The sequence below is a fragment of the Trachurus japonicus genome, chromosome 14, assembly GCF_045865225.1.
Source record: "Trachurus japonicus isolate A0001 chromosome 14, Traja_1.0".
NCBI lineage: Eukaryota > Metazoa > Chordata > Actinopteri > Carangiformes > Carangidae > Trachurus > Trachurus japonicus.
The window spans coordinates 25499229-25516751 of NC_140920.1; the positions used below are offsets into that span (position 1 = coordinate 25499229).

Here is a 17523-nt window from a genome sequence, read left to right on the forward strand (position 1 = left end):
GAACAGTTGGACATGAGCATTCAAAGGTTTAGAGAAGATCAAATTAAGTTCAGCTTAATTTGCATTTTAGGTGCGTTCTGAAATGTCATCCCAAATATCACTAACTTTTTGTGAGTGCTGTATAACATATAGCTTACTTCCAGGGGTGTGAACCTGTCGTCTAGATGGTTCAGTCATGTGGCAAGGGCATGAACGTCTGCATGCAGATCATTCTTACATACAAATACCTGACTAATGGTCAGTGTGAGTCAAGGTACACCCTTGTCATGAGCGGTCTGGGAAATGCTTGGTTTGACAAAGCACATCATTTACCTGTCACTCCTTATCAAAGTCACTATTTGTTTTCTGTCTTTCTCCCGTTTCAGCTTCTGCTCTCTCTTAACGGCTCAGAATGTAAAAGAATAACAATTACGGGAATGCTAAGGATGACTGTCATTCCTATCATGTCTGTCCAGTCAGCTCTGACGTGGCAGCCTATTGTTTGTTTGTGTGCATGCGTGCCTGTGCGCTGCAAAAACAGTATGTATGCAAAGGAGTGGGTCAACTCTCGCATGGGTTGCTTTGGAGAATCTATAGAGGGAAGCGTGCATACAGTACAGGCTGAGCGAGGTGCAGCCCCGAGGACACGGCAGGAGGAACTCACGCGCAAATCACAAATGGCTCATCAACGGCGAGTCTGTTATCACATGCTATTATCAAATATTTCTGTGACATGGCTGTGGGAAACGACTCTATACGGATACACTGCCTCAGTCTGCTCCACTGTGCCAGACTACAAAACAGCCTCTGTCTTATCCAATCAATTCCTTCCAAAAGGCCTTTTTTCAACAAATATGAATCAACTTGTTATCATCTAAAAATCAGTGTCTTTATGTTGAGGAGCTTAACACAGTTACAGCATTAGAACAGGGGGAAATAAACATGATAAGTTTGGAAAAAGTCCATTTACACTGGAAACAAGTTTAAAAATAGTTTTTTCCTTAATTCTCCAGGAAAGCATCAGTGAAGTTAGCATGCTAACCAGTTAGCCTCAGCCCGTTTCATTACTTTCCAGCAGGGATTCACTGCAGCTTTCAATCTGCCCTGATGATGTAACCTTCCACAGAGAGCGTATTATAACCTCGTTTTATAAAGTCAACAGTGGTTGAAGCTCTTGTCAAGAGACAATATTTGGTCGTCTGTATTTTTATTTCAAGTCTAAATTTCCTTCAGTCAAGTGATAAAGTCTGATGCTGAGCAGAGGTTCTTCTTGACTCTTCTATTAATGCTAACACTGGCTACATAGCAACAGCAAAACTTACAAACAGCTCCTTTAAAGGGATAGTTCAACATTTTCGCAAATTGGCCAATTGCCATAATCCCTATAGTTTTAGGACTAGGTTTGTTACCTTTAATTGTTGGTGCAAGCTATTTTTAGAACGGTGGAGCAGAGCCACGAGCTGCTCAGAGCTACGCTACGGAGGCTAATGGGATTTCTTGGTTTCCCTCATCAAACTCATCAAATACACAATCCAACAACTCCAAAACGCTCTGGTGGATAAATTGTGACCTGCACATTCACCACGATAATAACGGAACGTTACGAGACAAAGTTGTTTTAGTGGTAACTTTATGCAAAACCGCTGATGCAGTTTTTCGGCAAGCAGTCTCTGCATTTGCTTCAAACCTACTCATAGGACTATAGGGATTATGGCAATGGACCAATTTGCCAAAATGTTGAACTATCCCTTTAATCAAAAGGACACTTTTGTAAAAAATCTTGTTACAAGGGAAATTTGGTAAGTGTTGCCTGTTCATACTAATGGATACAACTTTTAGGGATTAGCAAAGGGACTTTCCATGCCAGCCCTAACAACTAAACAGAGTAGTTTTATTGTATTTGTGTGAGACCTTTATCTTAATAAGGGAGATGTACTGCATCTAATTTGCTGACTGCCCAGCCTGCTTCAGTGCTGTGGGCAAATATTGCCCATCTGGCACTGCTTCAAAAACTAGCCTGTGTGCTTGCATACTGCACTCCTGTCTACTTCCCACGGAGCGATGAAAGGCCACATGTTGGAGAGTTACAGTAAGTGCTTTCCCCCAATCACTAGTAATGGAGAGGAAATGAGAGTGAGATAAGCAGCGATGACACAGAGTATGCGGAGAAACTTACCAGAGAGTGTTTCTTCCTCGAGGACAGGTCCAGTGTGGTGTCGTACAAACTCTCCACAAAATTTCGTAAACATGGCACGTTCACCTCATTCTTCACAGTCTGGAGGAGCACAAACACAAGTTACATCCAATACTGTCATTTTTCTTCTTTGTTGAGTGCAGAAGGACAGACAAGACACTTAAATGGTGGTCAATAACACTATATAAATAGAAAATAAATGAATGAATAAATAAATAAATAAATAGATGAATAAATACACATATACAGGTGCATCTCAATAAATTAGAAGAAAATTTCATGGACAAGTCCATTTCCAGTAGTTCAAGTCAATTAGACTTACCCAAGTATTGGGTGCATATATGTATATGTATATACTTTTTAGAAGGCCAGCATGGGTCTATTTAATGGATCTATATAATGTATTAGTTTCATTTTTTGAATTGACTACCTGACATAAATGAACTTCATGATTTTCATGATATTCTAATTTATTGAGATGCACCTGTATATACATACTGTGCTGCAGACACACACACAGACTATTCAAATAAAAGTGAAAGTGCACTTACAGCAGCTACAGGTACAAGTATCTCCACAAAGAGTCCAGCTAATGAGTGTTTAATGTCTTTGTCCTTCACTTCCAGGAAATACTGTGCGCACTCCTACAGACGGAATAAGAGACATGAGTCAGAGGCAGCCAGTGGAAACAATATATGTGCATAATTATTCTCTGAATGCATAGTCACTGGATGAAATGTTCTCACTGCAATTACCATCAGAGGGCCAATAAACAATAGGCGGGTACATATATGAAAAAAAACCACATAACCCTAAAAAAATTCTAACAAAAGGTTTCTCAGCTGTTTTTTATAGTATTAGATGTCCTTAATAACATACTAAAAGTTTACCAAAATTTGACCACTAGAAAGGTGTCATTTTCAAGATGGCGTCCAAGATGGATAGGAAGCCTGAGGAGACACTACAGGTGAATAGGGTAAATTTTTTAACTAACAGATATCACCATGAAACTTCCCAAGTTTATCACTTACATTAAGACAAATATTTTTTGTATTACAAGTTTTGTCAAATTGTGTGTTTAAATATGTAAATTAGGCAATATCTCATTAAATATGCGCTAATTTGCATATCCGAAATCTGAACAATGGATAAAAGCCACTTTCAAAATTCTTGTTTTATTTTGTTGACATACTAGAGTCAGAAGTTTTTACAGAGGGGATTTTGGATATCTCTCTTTATCACTCTGTAAATGAGAAAATACTATAGCCCTAAAAATTCAAATATCGTCGTGTTTTTAGGAGTAAAATGTTGTATAAGAGCCCGAAATCTCCACTTCAGCAGCACTTACAGACACCAAACCTTCCAGTTTGATCCCTTTCTATATTCTGAAGGTTTTTACAGAGGGTATTGTTGATATATCATTCATAGCCTGATTTATACAACATTTTACTCCTAAAAACACGACCAACTTGAATTTTTAGGGCTGGTGACAGTATTTTCTCATTTACAGAGTGATAAAGAGAGATATCCAAAATCCCCTCTGTAAAAACTTCTGACTCTAGTATGTCAACAAAATAAAACAAGAATTTTGAAAGTGGCTTTTATCCATTGTTCAGATTTCTGATATGCAAATGAGCGCATATTTAATGAGATATTGCCTAATTTACATATTTAAACACACAATTTGACAAAACTTGTAATACAAAAAATATTTGTCTTAATGTAAGTGATAAACTTGGGAAGTTTCATGGTGATATCTGTTAGTTAAAAATTTTACCCTATTCACCTGTGGTGTCTCCTCAGGCTTCCTATCCATCTTGGACGCCATCTTGAAAATAACACCTTTCTAGTGGTCAAATTTTGGTAAACTTTTAGTATGTTATTAAGGACATCTAATACTATAAAAAACAACTGAGAAACCTTTTGTTAGAATTTGTTTAGGGTCAAGTCATATTTGTACCTGACTACAAAGCACTTAAAGCCTAATTGCTGTGAGGAACTTCCCCAACAGGACAGTTCTATGAGAGCACTAAACTGTTTCCAGACACGAAATGCATGAGGAGGAAACAAACGAGCGCGTCTGTCATGTAGATCCTCTCTGAGTTTCCTAAACCAGAGCCTCGGGACAGTTTGTTGACATGTAAATATCAAGTGAGGTCTCAGCTCGGTCTACCTGCATGAACTGGAAGGAGGCTTCAAAGTCCTCCACCGGGTACATCTTGATGCGGAAGAACTTGAGTCCCATGATGAGGCTGATGGTGGACTGGATGACGTAAGGGCTCTGCTCCTTCTGTCTCAGCTCCTTCAGCTCGGAAATGAACTTCTTCCTCACTGCCGGGAACCTGTTGAGGAAAATGGAGGCCAAATGTGAAGAGTTCATGTTGCCATATCCAGGTCTCAGCTGAGCGCCGGTGTCATTAGTGGAATTACTGTACCACCATGAAGCAGCAAGATTTTATTTCATATTTGGTAATATAGTGGACTCCTGCTCTTTGCACCTGTTTCTTTTTTGTTGTTTTTTTTGCATGTGCACATTGGTGTGTACTCCACAGTCCTATATTTAGAAAGGCATCTAGAGGGGTGATGTGGAGGGAATGTGTGTGTGTGTGTGTGTGTGTGTGTTTGGGTGTGGATGTGTGTGCACTTGCTCTTCTTAGTGCTGTGGGTTTTTGCGTGCTTCACATGGGTGGGGGGTGGAGGGGGTGTCGGTGTGTCTGTGTGTGTGTGTGGGGTGTCCCACAGCAGTTAAGTGAGCTGTGCAGTCATCAACCATCCAGCTTCTGTGTTAGAGTAAGAAACAAAAAACACTGATCCACAGAACAAACTGGAATAACACACAGTGTCAAGAATAAAGAAGGAGCTCTTGTTCTTATGTACTCTGTAAAATGCAAACCCATCATCTAAACAAAAGACAGTTTACAAAACCAGATCTACAAGTATTGACTGATTATTTATTAGATCGATGACTGTGTTTAACAATGTGTGTGTGTGTGTGTGTGTGTGTGTGTGTGTGTGCAGTAGCAACTGAGCTGCCCTGTGAACCCACTGCCTCCTCCATCACAGTAATAACCTCCTGGAAAATGGGAACACAACAGCGCTCATCTCTCATCACACACAACATTACACAGACAGAAGACCATCATCAGGAGCGGCATTATCCTCAGTTACCACGGCGCACACACACACACACACATATTTACTAACACACACACAGCCACGCTCCGAGCCCACACAACACACGCAGCATCCATAATTCGGTTCCTGCTGAAAATGGGGTCAAGAGGAGGACAGGTAGCTACTGTAACTACACATTCAGTTTTCCACCCCGACTGTTCAGCCCACAGCTACAACGTGACCTGGATTACTAATCCTGCCTTCACAGTGAGAAGAGACAGGGATTACTTTACACTTAACTGCAAAAAATAAATTAAAAAAGGAGTAAACTGAGGCGTCTTGTTGGCAGTGGCACAAAAATAGGGGCGATGAAATCAACACAGTATGCAAAGATATTCACTTGGTACGTGGAAAATTTAGATAAACAGGTCAACACTGAATTGCATGGTTAGTAAAAGAAAATCTACAGTACCTGGACTGAGCTACAACTCCAACTACCTCAGCGTAGAGGTCAGCCACGATGTGCATGTTGCCCGTGTTGGGTCCCAAATACCTGAGAGGAAAACACAAACATCAATGACTGATCATGGGCTTTTCACTCCTTTTTTTATTTTATTTTATTTTTTTATTAGATAGAACAGTTGAGAGAGACAAGAAATGGGGAGGGAGAGAGAAGGGGAACGACATGCAGGAAAGGGCTGCCCGATGCGGGATTCAAACCCGGGCTGACTGCAGCTGTGTTTCTTAATGGTGTGATTCTTACCCCTCCTTATATTTGAAGTGCTTGAAGGCCAGGTTTATGACTTCTTGGATGAGACCATCCAAAAGAGGATGAAGGGGGATCTGGATATAAAGACAACATTGTTACTTTATGATATAAAAATGTGTCTAAATTCTCTCCTTGATAGTATTTCCTATAATCATTACTGAGAATGAAAATATGGTAATGTGTTTTGTAAAATGCAATTACAGTTTGACATGAAAGAAGCAGGCAAAACTACAACTAGACAAGTGAAGAACTAAATGCTTGTCTCACAGTTGAATCAACAGTTATCAGTAGTTTGAACATTTGAAGGTACAGCACAGCGAAGTGCAGGCTGAGACTCACCTGCTTTAAAACTTCTATGAGCACGAGAGAGAAGATGAAGTCTATCGCCAGGTCTCTCCTCTCCAGTAAGTAGTCCTTCTGCTGCTCATCACTGACACGGACAGACACACACGCATTATTTGTCAGAGTCACTGTAAAAGTGTTTGTTCCTGTTTCTGTGCTCGCTCGGCACGCGAACACGTCACGCGTGGAAATCAGCTGTTATTGAATTTCCATTAATCTCTTAAATGTAGGCGCCATCTGCTCCATCGTCTAACTGTGGGTTTGTTTGTGATTTTGGGACAAGTTAGTTCCTCATTAGTTGTTGAGCTGGTGCAGTGTTTTGTTTTGTCACCGCTGCTTGCATGGCACATCATTTATAGTTTATAATTTTCCTCCTCACTGGTTTTCATTGACCTGATTACATTACTTTATAAAATGATGTGATTATTTAGTCCTCTGCATCTATTCCAGCTTCTACAAACTGAGTGTGTGTGTTTGTGTTATCTCACTTTTTGGACTTGGTGTTGGCCCTGGGTCGATACTCATGGGACTCGTCTTCCAGGCCGTTCTGCCTCTTGTACCAGTCAAACAGAGTCCTGAGGATAGACGGCAGGCAGTACTCTGCCAGAGAACTCATACTGCTGATTAACTGCACAGAAGGAAGAGGAAAGAGAGGTTAATCCCGTTTTCAAATTGTACGAGGAGAACAAGGGCGGCACATGTTGTCGATGACGTGTCCATGTCAGGTGCACACACCTGGTCGAACTGCGGGTCCTCTCCTCTCTGCAGAGATTTGTTCAGTGGCTTCTCCTGTCAGATAAGAACACTTGCGTCAGAGGAGACGGGTGCAGGTTAACAAAGAAACCAATCAAAACCTTCTGTCTTTCCTTTAACGTGTTGTTTTCATAGCGACGTTTGAACCTGAAACCTCAATTCATGCAACAAGCGTTAAGGCTGTTGCAATCAAAACAGGAGACAGCTGTGAGGTGTGAGTCTGACGCCCTGCCGCTGCACTGTCAGCAAAATGGAAAAAATGCCTGAAACAAAAATGTAACTTTGATGTTTGAAGCCCAGATGTGATTTCTTCACTTAGATCAGATTAGATTAGGCTGTTAGGGACTAATCTCGTTATGTTCCTTTCATGAAACATACCAGGCCCAAGTGCAATGAAACACATACACATACACATAGACATACACATACACATACACATACACATACACATACACATACACATACAGGCCAAAGCTCTTAATGGCGTTTTATTATTCCAGATTGTGCTCTGACATATGATTTATTGGAAGAGCCACATTTGCCTAAACTCAAGCCAGAGAGTCAGAAATGCAATAAGAGAGTTAGAAAATGATGGTTATTATATTACAGGATGACACACATATTTGTTTTGTTCCGCAGGCAGAACAATTACAAAAAAATGCAAGTGGGAATCCTGGACATCTACATAGCAAAGCATTCATCCCATAATCAATTCCATCCTACTTCTAGGCACACGTCATTTAAAAACCCTCTTATACATTTATGGTAAAATGTGTGATGATCAGCACATGGATTCTTGAATTACGGCCAAAAATCTATTTTGTGGGGTCTCAGTGACCTTGTACCGTTGGACACCAAATTCTATTCACTTTATCCTTGAGTCAAAAAGTGGATGTTTGTGCCACATGTGGTGAAATCCCCTTCAAGCATTCCTGAGATATTGAGTTCAGTGACCTTGGCCTTTAACCTCTGACCATCAAACTCTAATCAGTTCATCTCTGGGTTTCGCTGCATTCCTCAGACACAGGATTCATAAGAACGTGACCTCTGTGTACATCCAGTGTGTAGGTTAATCTAGACAGACGGCATGTAAACATACAGTAAAGCCTCTGGCGCCAACACAGAAGCATAAATAATATGTGTAATGATGCAGCATTTTTTCGTAGTTGTAGTATGTCAGAGAAACTGTAAAAAGATGCTTTAATACAGTAGCATAGTGAATCATCAGTAAAGGTCCTACATGTGGAGTGGCAGTCTACTGTATACTGTATATATCTTACTCTTCGCTCCTCTTTAGTGTGGGTCCTGAGCTCAGGTGCTACCTACAGGTTCAGAGTGTTTATTTTTGCTGATGTGCTGTGCTAGTTTGTCTGGCCTTTGTTTAGAGCATACTGGAAAATGCTCCATCACTCATGACCTTGAAGAAAACGTTAGACAATTTGTCAAACCTGTTTTTCTTTAATAAGCAAGTAGGGCAGGAAGGTGAGTGCTATTTCAGACAAAGGCGCACTGCACTTCCTCCGCATAAAAAAAAAAAAAAATGAGTCAACAAATACGGCCATGAAAAGCACAATCAGATGAAGTGTTGAGGAGGCTGTAACCTGAGAGAGAGACAGAGAGAGAAATATGCACGGAACAATATGAAGGGATCAATACGGAGACACTCACCAGTGGTTCGGCCATGATGATGCGAATCTTGCGTTCGGAGAGCAAGGTGAAGTTGGCAAACAGGCTCTTCAGGACGAATTCGCCCGGCTTGCTCTCGGGGTCCACGTTGACCGGCGCCATGACGACAGGACCCTTCCTCTCTCCCAAGGTTCCACTGACTGGGGGGAGCGATGGCTTCAGTCCCACTGGAGAGGCTGGGGAGAGGAGGACAGGTCAGGTTAGGGGCCAGGCAACTATTGTTTCTCTCAAGGCTGGAAACAATCAAACAATTTCATCAATTAATTTATATTTGTGTTGAAGGATGATTAAAAAAAAACAAAAAAAAGAAATCTAGATTTTTCCTTCTCCTCCCCCACTTCCCTTGGCCTCTCTTAGTTTACACCCTCCCCCCCTTGTTTACCTCCTACAGAGACACAGCAGCAACATGACCTCCAGCGTAAATGAAGAGGTTGTTCCTGAGAAAAGGAAACAGGACCACCGGTTGTCTGCTGAACTGGTTGGGTTTTCGAGTCAGACCTCGACTGCACCACAGTCTACTGCAAAGTTTGTTCAAAGGCTGTTGATACTAAAGGCAGCATCACCACCGATTTACGTCAACATCTCAAACAGAGGGAGCAGCCGAGCGAGAGAGATGTGCCTGACTACGAGACGCTGCGGCTCACAAACATTAATAAAAAAAAGCAGCGAACAGCAGCCGCGTTATTGTCCCAGTGCATCACATATGACAAGAACGAGACACGGTGGGAAACTGTAACTGATGCAGTCACGCTGCATATCGCTTCAGATGTAGTGATCAGAAATACAGGGGAATAACAACAACTCCCAAATGACACAGTGCACCTTTAAAGACAAAGTCACAGTTTGTACGTTTACCCCACAAAAGGAAATCCAGTTAGATTTTGTTGATAAAATAAATCAAACTCATTTGTGTCGAGTCATTTCTTTGTTGTTTGTTTTGGGGGAGAGTAAACAGGAAGCACGATGTTACTGTGGATTGAGTGAATTAGCTGTGTGTTACAACTCAAGCAAGGTTATTTTAGCCTGCTTTACTAACACACCGTCAGAGTTATGCAGAATTACAACTGTGGGCTCAGAGACCAGGGTTATTTAGAGCGCCTTAACTGCCTCCATTAGTTGAGAGTGCTGCAGCTCCAAACCAATGGGCCGTGCAACAGTAACTAACCTGAAGTTGTTTTCAGAGCACCAGCGTGAACCTGACCCTTCATCCACACCCCCCACCCAACCACAACCACACCTTCCTCAGTCTGAAGACTTCTGCTGCAGGCTCCTGTACTGACATGAAGATATTAAAGGTATAGTTCAACATTTTGGCAAATTGGCCCATTGCCAGTTTTAGGAGTAGGTTCGTTACCTTTAATTGTCAGTGCAAGCTATTTTTAGAACGGCGGAGCAGCTTGCTGAAAAACTGTCAATGCGCATCAGTGGTTTTGCATGAATTTGCCTCTAAAACAACTCTGTCTCGTAACGTTCTGTTATTATCTCATAGTGTGGTGAATGTGCAGGTCACAACTTGTCCACCAGAGTGTTTTGGAGTTGTTGGATTGTGTATTTGATGAGTTTGATGAGGGAAACCAAGAAATTCCATGAGCCTCCGTAGCGTAGCTCTGAGCAACTTGCGGCTCTGCTCCACCGTTCTAAAAATAGCTTGCACCGACAATTAAAGGTAACAAACCTACTCCTAAAACTATAGGGATTATGGCAATGGGCCAATTTGCCAAAATGTTGAACTATACCTTTAATCCTTCAGTTTGTTCTGTGTGGTCTTCATACACAACACAGAGCCTTCTCTCTCCTCTTGCTTCATACTTAAATTATACAAAATTTGTCCTCGTCAGAATTATCTTGTTCCTTTTTCTCAAAGTAAAACTCCTCAACCATGACTGATTTATGCTGAGTCAGTGTCCAGGTTCTCCACACATACACACACATACACACACCCACACTTTTCTCTGTTGTCCCAGATTACTTCTATTACTTCTTGCAAGATATGATGATAAACAAAGCAGAGGAAGACAGACAGACAGACAGGCAGTGGTTGGAGTCTAGGAACAGTTCAAGTGAGAGACAGACAGACAGACAACAGACAGGGGGCATTTCCTGTCATGGGTTTCTAAGAATATTCACGTCATGTCCTTTAAATATAACAAAGTCAAGCGCAACACATTTCCGCAGCGTCAGTGACGACATTGCAAGAGCTTATAGGCTCGACTCTGTCACTGACAGTGAATCATAACTAATATATAGCACAAACACACACACACCTTCACACACAGTCAGAGTGTAGGATTGTCAAGAGCTGGGAACAGATGGAAAAGATACAGAAACACACTTCAGCTGAAACAAAGCAGTCATTTACAGGATTCATTTCCCAGGAGTGACAAGTGAGTGTGTGAGCTCACGACTCCATCAGATCTGACTGACCTTTTCTGACCACGTGACCTGACCTCACTGGGTAGGGGAGATGTACACAGATACCAAGTCCCCCAGGCAGGAGGACGGGCTCCCCGGGGCCTCGCGCAGCAGCAACACAGCAGCTTGTTTGTGTGAAACCTAAGCGCTCGCACAATGCAAACATGCATGTACTGTACAGGAACACACACACCCCCCTGCACGCTTACCGAGGCCTTTGATGAAGCTGATGACACTGGCCCTGCTCCATTTAGTTGGCATTTCCATGGTGTGGACAGGACAGAGATACCGCGTGGGTAGAGGTGCGTAAAATAGGAAGAAGCGGTGTGATGGAGCAGGAGTGGGACGCAGAGACAGGGTAGGACTAGGAGGCTGAGTAGTTTACGGCGTGTAAAATAAGCCCCCCATGATTAGCAAATAAAAGTAATTCCTTGCAGGAGATTAGAGGCTCAGAAGTCTGTTTTTATTATGCAACCACTCCACCATGACAGTAACTGTAGGTTTATGTGCTCGGCAGGTTTAACCGAAGCTAAAGGTGTGAAGCTCCATCCTTCAGAAAGCGACAGACAGGTGAAGTGACAAGGAAAACTCTCACGGCTGCAGCGTTACAGCCGCATTCAATCCATCTGAAGGAGGAGGATCTACTGTATCCACGGGCCGGACGAGCCATCGCCAGAGCGAAAAACCTCCTGGGTGAAGACGGCTTGGCAACCTCGGAGCTTGCGGCTGTCGCAATCACAGAGGAAGAGATGGTGTCAAAGTGTCTTCTCAAAATAACGGAAAGACGCAAGCGACTTATTCCGTGAGTGAGTGAGTGAACTCTACAGAGCGGGATCGGGAGATATTCCACCGTTGCTGCTCCAGCAGAGGCTTGGCTAGATCACAGGTTGTGTAGGGCCCCATGCTTGTGAGCTATATGAGCCCTACATACCAACTATCAGTTCTTAGAAGTACTTAAACTTCTGCTGCGCCTTCGGGCCGGCCGTCACTCCTCTGCGCGACGGCTCCGGTGACCTTGGGATCCTTGAAGCCCATTGGAAAGTTGCATTGGAGACAAAGCGCTTCTTTTAAAGAGTGGTTCTGTGGCCGTCCTTTAGTTGTCACTAGCAGTTAAGTAAAGTCTGCTCCTTGTGGAGGTCTGACCAGAGGAGTTGGGTTGGAATTTCAACACTGCCCCGAGAGAGAGGCGAGGGGAGGAGGGAGGAGCTATATATAGACTGCTGGCGGTCACTCTCTTACATACCCACCACTCCCACTGACCCCTACTCATACACAAGTGCACACACATGCAAATAGAGATACATTCACGTTGCATAAACACACACAGAGAACCACGTACACACACACACACACACACACACACATATGCACTGCAGTTGTCCAGGGTAAAGTGATATATCGGTAAAACGGAGTAATGTGGTTACACTACAAAGCAAAGGGCACTAATCTAATTTCGTAAATACAAGGTTGACTCTAAATAGAGATAATCCATCGTGGCTTCTCAGTGACATGAACTCGAGGTGTGTGTGTTAATATGTACATGCATGTGCGTGCCGTGCGTATGCGTGTGTGAAGCTTATATCCATATCGATGAAGGATGAAACGGGATGAGGCCGGGAAGACGTCACCGTGTCAATACAGCGCGCCAGAAAGCACATCCCAACAGCTCCTCTGTGACATTTGCATGACTCGGCATTTTAAGGGATGAATCAGCAGAAATCTGTCACGTCTCGTCAATACAGGTCTACCTTGGTTTACAGCTCGTCGTATATCCTGAAAGATTTATTGAGCATTACCGAGACAAAGGGAGAAAGAAGAAAGGAGATATACGGAGGAAGAGGCGGAGATGCCAAACAGAAAGAGGCAGATAAGTGGAGGGGATGGGCAGGATGAGAGGAGTTATCAGGACCCGTCCAATAAATGATAGGTAATACATCAAATAAAAACAACTGAGCTAATCAACAGATAATTAATTAAACAACTGCTTTTTTAAAGGGAAAACTAGGTCCAGCTTCTCTAACATGAGGATTTGATCCCTTTCCTTTTCTTACATGGTGGTAAACTGATCATCTTAGGGTGTTGGACTACTGATCGGAGAAAACAAGTTTAAGACATTACGTTGGGCTGCGAGAAACTGCTCTTCTTAGTGTTATTCTTGTTACAGTTGAAGTGTTTGTCATACAGCTGAAAAACTACAATTCTCAACAATAATTCAAACTCTGAGTTCCCTTTGCTCATGTTCTTACACACATGAAGATGTAAACAAACTCAGAGGGAAAATATAATAGATAAACAGATTGAAATGGCAGAATTCTGTGTTTTCCTTTTTGGGTTCAATATTGTTCTTTTAACCATCAAATACCATGTAATAATGAAAACAAAGAATGGAGTCAGCTTGTGTGTTGCTGTGGTTGATATACAGGTCTACACATCTCAGTGAGGCTGGTATGAGGTGGAGCAAGTGCAACCTGATGAGGTCAACAATTTATCTAGTGATTTCACTTGATAATAACCTGAAGCACAGACCTAACTTGGACGTACCAGGCCTGTTTCTTGGCTGTCTAGCTCTCCCACTGCCATCACTATGGTGACCTTGAACAGACATGACTGAATTTGGTCCTATAGCTAAAACCAACTGGAGCTTAGACCAGGAAAACACACTGTGTGATTTCTTTTATTATTACATCATCATAAATGGCAGAGGGGGAACCATCAACACATCCCCTGCTGTTCCTCTGTAACCAGCGTAACCCCTGCTGACAGTAACCTTCAACACGCACATAATATGAGCTTGACCGAGCTAACCACACAAACACACACACTGTGTGGATGTTTTCATGGTGTCTAATAAAAGGCACCCATAACATGGAGGCTGCACATCCAGAGACATCTATACAGTATAACTCTTAAATCACTCGCATATGCACACATACACAAAACAAAAGCTAGCACAACTGGTGTTCAGTCAATATGAGAAATCACACACACAACAACACACTCTATGTATAGCAACAAGGAAATACTGATGTTGGAAATACAGCAGACTACACACTGCATGGTGGTGTCTGTGTTCCACTCTTCCTGGTGCAATAAGACAGTAGTGCTCTCTGTTTACTGTAATGTTTCAGGTTTATGAGCTCACTGCTGGGAGCGAGGGAAGTACTGTATGTTCAGTTGGCAACAGTCTAGGATGATGCTGCTGGGTATTCATCTCCGTCTGACTCAGAGTGCTATACTGTAGCTTTACCCTCTGTTTGGTAAACACTGACTCACTGACAGTAGGAATGATTGAGCGATTTGAGTCTTTGTAGATGTAAACAGAGCATTTTGAAAGGTTGACAGAATGAGAACACATGTAAACGTTCAGATCTGTCTTTACTACGATTTGAATTTCGGTTGAGGTTGACAGGTTTTGAACAAAAGTCTTGAAAGGCTGCAACAAAGTGGAACAGTGACTTCTTCTTTTGCTGAGTAATGTGTTGTATAATTAATATAGAAAACTGCTGAGGAGCCAGATTTATCCTTAGCTAACCCCTGCAGCACTTCTCTCTCTCTCTCTCTATCCCTTGACTTCCGACTTGACGTAACATTGCCAAATATTGACAATGTGGATCACACCGTATACTGCCTGTTTGTCTCCTTCACTCCTAACACAGAGGTATAAAAACAGAAGAAGTGTAATCTGTACACTGCAGGATGAATTGTCAACTGGTCCGTCCTCCAAGAGCAGACCCATATCATGCATTTGTTTGGCATGCAAGCAACAACAACAGTCATGTCTTAGCTGTACTCACTCCCTCCTAAGGACTTGAGCAGAGACTTGATGCTGATGTCAAAGAAGCCTGAATCCTGCTGGCTGGTCGCCATGGCTGCAGAGGCAATGTCGCCACGGTGACAGACAGCAGAGGGGGGACAGGATGGCAGGATGAGACGTTGCGGACAGAACAAGCAAGAGAAAGAGGAGTAAGCTCCGAGAGAGAGGAGAGAGGGATGCGGGTGGGCAGCCAGCGATGCGGATGTTGCGGCTGTCTGCTGCTGAGAGTGTGTGTGTGTGTGTGTGTGTTTGTTTGTGTGCGCGTATGTGTGTGTGTGTCCGTGAGAATGAAAAAAAGAGCGGTACTCAGCCTTGTCTGTGCTCTGTGTTGCTATCTTGCTGGCTAACACCCCCCATCCCCTCTCTGTTTTGCTCTCTCAGGACAGTGATACACAGATGTTGGTAGACGCAAGCAGCCAATCCTCTTAGAGGAAAGGCAGAGAGAGAGACAGAGAGAGAGAGAGAGAGAGAGAGAGAGAGAGAGAGAGAGAGATGGAGACAGAGAGAAAGGGAGAGTGGGAGGGAGGGGGAGAAAAACATACAGTAGATAGTACTGCACAGGGGCATCACAGAAAATATGGGGAGGGAAGATGAAATGGAGAAAACTACTGAGTAAATGCCCAGAAGGAGACAACATAAGAAAGGATACTAGAATAATGAAGATGAAAGAGGCAACGAGCAGTAATGTAATGTTTCCTGATTACTGGTGTCCAGTTCTGTTTCACACTAAGTGCTGAGTGAGCATGCTGTAAGCCCTCCTCAACCAATGGGAGCCAAGCAAAGCAGTGACAGGCAGGCTGCACCAACAAATAGCCATGAATAATAACCAGTCAGCTGCATCATTGTTTCAGATGAGTCTGAACACTTTCATAGTTAACTCAATTTAACAATGATAATAATAATCATTGTTATTATTATTATTATAAAAGGAGACATGAAATTGAAAAATATGGGTAATTTTGTTCCAGGTCTTCAGCTGAGACCTTCCTGAGGACCATTGACTGCAAGCGAGTCAATAAGGATGCAGTGTTTCAGAGACAGTCTGGAGCCAATGAAGTGCTTTAAAAGTAATGAGTACATTTTTTAAATCAATTCTATAATGAACCGGTAGCCAGTGTAAAGACATTAAGCAGGCTGGACAGGATCTCTTTTCCTGGTTCTTATTAGTTATTATCCGCTGCACTCTGGAAATGTTTACCTCTGAAACCTAGTATGAATAGATTTAAGTGATATTCTCAAGATAAGGGACTATGGGACAAGAACTGAAGAAAGTTTGCACACATAAAAAGATTATTGAACAGGGGTTTACGGTTGACAAACTAATGGGGTTTCAGATGTTACAGGGACAAATAGTAATGTATCGTCGGCATATGGGCGGAGACAATGGGACACTAATGAATTATATCAATTAGTGGAGGATGCATTACGAAAATAGAGCTGGTCCCAAAATGGAACTCTGGGGGACTCCACAGGTACAAATTATGACCAGATTTTGAATATGTTTTCACACTGAATAATTGACAAAAAAAAAATAGGTACCGTATTTTCCGGACTATAAATCGCGTTTTTTTTCCTAGTTTGGCTGGCCATGCGACCTATATTCAGAAGCGACTTATATATGAAAAATATACGCTATGTCATCTATGACCACAAGAGGGCACCGTCCACACTTGTGACAACTGAGCGCTGCCACTGCACCACCGAAAAAACCATAAACCATAAAGAACACTGAAAAAATGCCACCAAAAAGAAAAAGCTATACTGCAGATTTTAAACTGCAAATTATAAAGTATGCAGCCGAAAACGGTAATCGAGCAGCAGAGAGAAAGTTTGGAGTGAGTGAAAAACTTGTCAGGGACTGGCGAAAAGCAGAGGTAACTCTTACTTCTATGAAAAAATCAAAAAAGGCAAACCGCGGGCTGAAAGCGAGATGGCCGGAGCTCGAGGAACGAGTCCACAGATGGGTTATTGAACAGCATGCTGCTGGACGTGGCTTATCAACCGTACAGTTACGTCTCCATGCCCAGGTAGTTGCCAAAGAGATGAAAATAAATGATTTTGCTGGCGGGCCTTCTTGGTGCTATCGCTTCATGCAACGCAACCACCTGTCAATCAGAGCACGGACCACGGTGTGTCAGAAGCTGCCAGCAGACTTCCAAGACAAGATCGACAGTTTCCGTGCATTCATTGAAAAGCAGGTGACGGAACACAATGTGTCACCGGACCACGTAATAAATATGGATGAGGTCCCCCTCACGTTTGACATCCCCATGGGCCGAAGTGTCGCAGAGAAAGGGCAGAAAAGTGTGAGCATAGTGACAACTGGTCATGAAAAATCACACTTCACGGTGATGCTCGCATGCTGTGGAGATGGCTCAAAACTGCCCCCAATGGTCATTTTCAAACGGAAGACGATGCCGAAGGCCGAATTCCCCCCCGCTGTTGTCGTGAACACAAACG

The 17523-nt window shown here is 42.8% G+C and overlaps 1 protein-coding gene across 9 annotated transcripts in view; it reads right to left on the minus strand.

The window, feature by feature from the left end:
• fryb (furry homolog b (Drosophila)) overlaps positions 1–17523 on the minus strand; it is a 69351-nt gene that overhangs the window by 33751 nt on the left and 18077 nt on the right. For 6 of the 9 annotated variants that reach the window (XR_015037636.1, XM_085798603.1, XM_085798601.1 and 3 more), the window contains exons 2-10: positions 8820–9013; positions 7134–7187; positions 6887–7026; positions 6396–6486; positions 6051–6130; positions 5760–5840; positions 4347–4515; positions 2725–2817; positions 2156–2254 (exon numbers count right to left, since the gene is read on the minus strand). Coding sequence is in view for 8 of the 9 variants with exons in the window: in XM_085798601.1 (XP_085654727.1) it covers positions 2156–2254; positions 2725–2817; positions 4347–4515; positions 5760–5840; positions 6051–6130; positions 6396–6486; positions 6887–7026; positions 7134–7187; positions 8820–9013 (1001 nt within the window). In the remaining variant the exon portion in view is untranslated. Of the gene's footprint in view, positions 1–2155; positions 2255–2724; positions 2818–4346; positions 4516–5759; positions 5841–6050; positions 6131–6395; positions 6487–6886; positions 7027–7133; positions 7188–8819; positions 9014–11458; positions 11763–15043; positions 15339–17523 lie in introns of those variants that run through there. The other 3 variants (XM_085798604.1, XM_085798602.1, XM_085798605.1) reach the window with 3 other exon arrangements.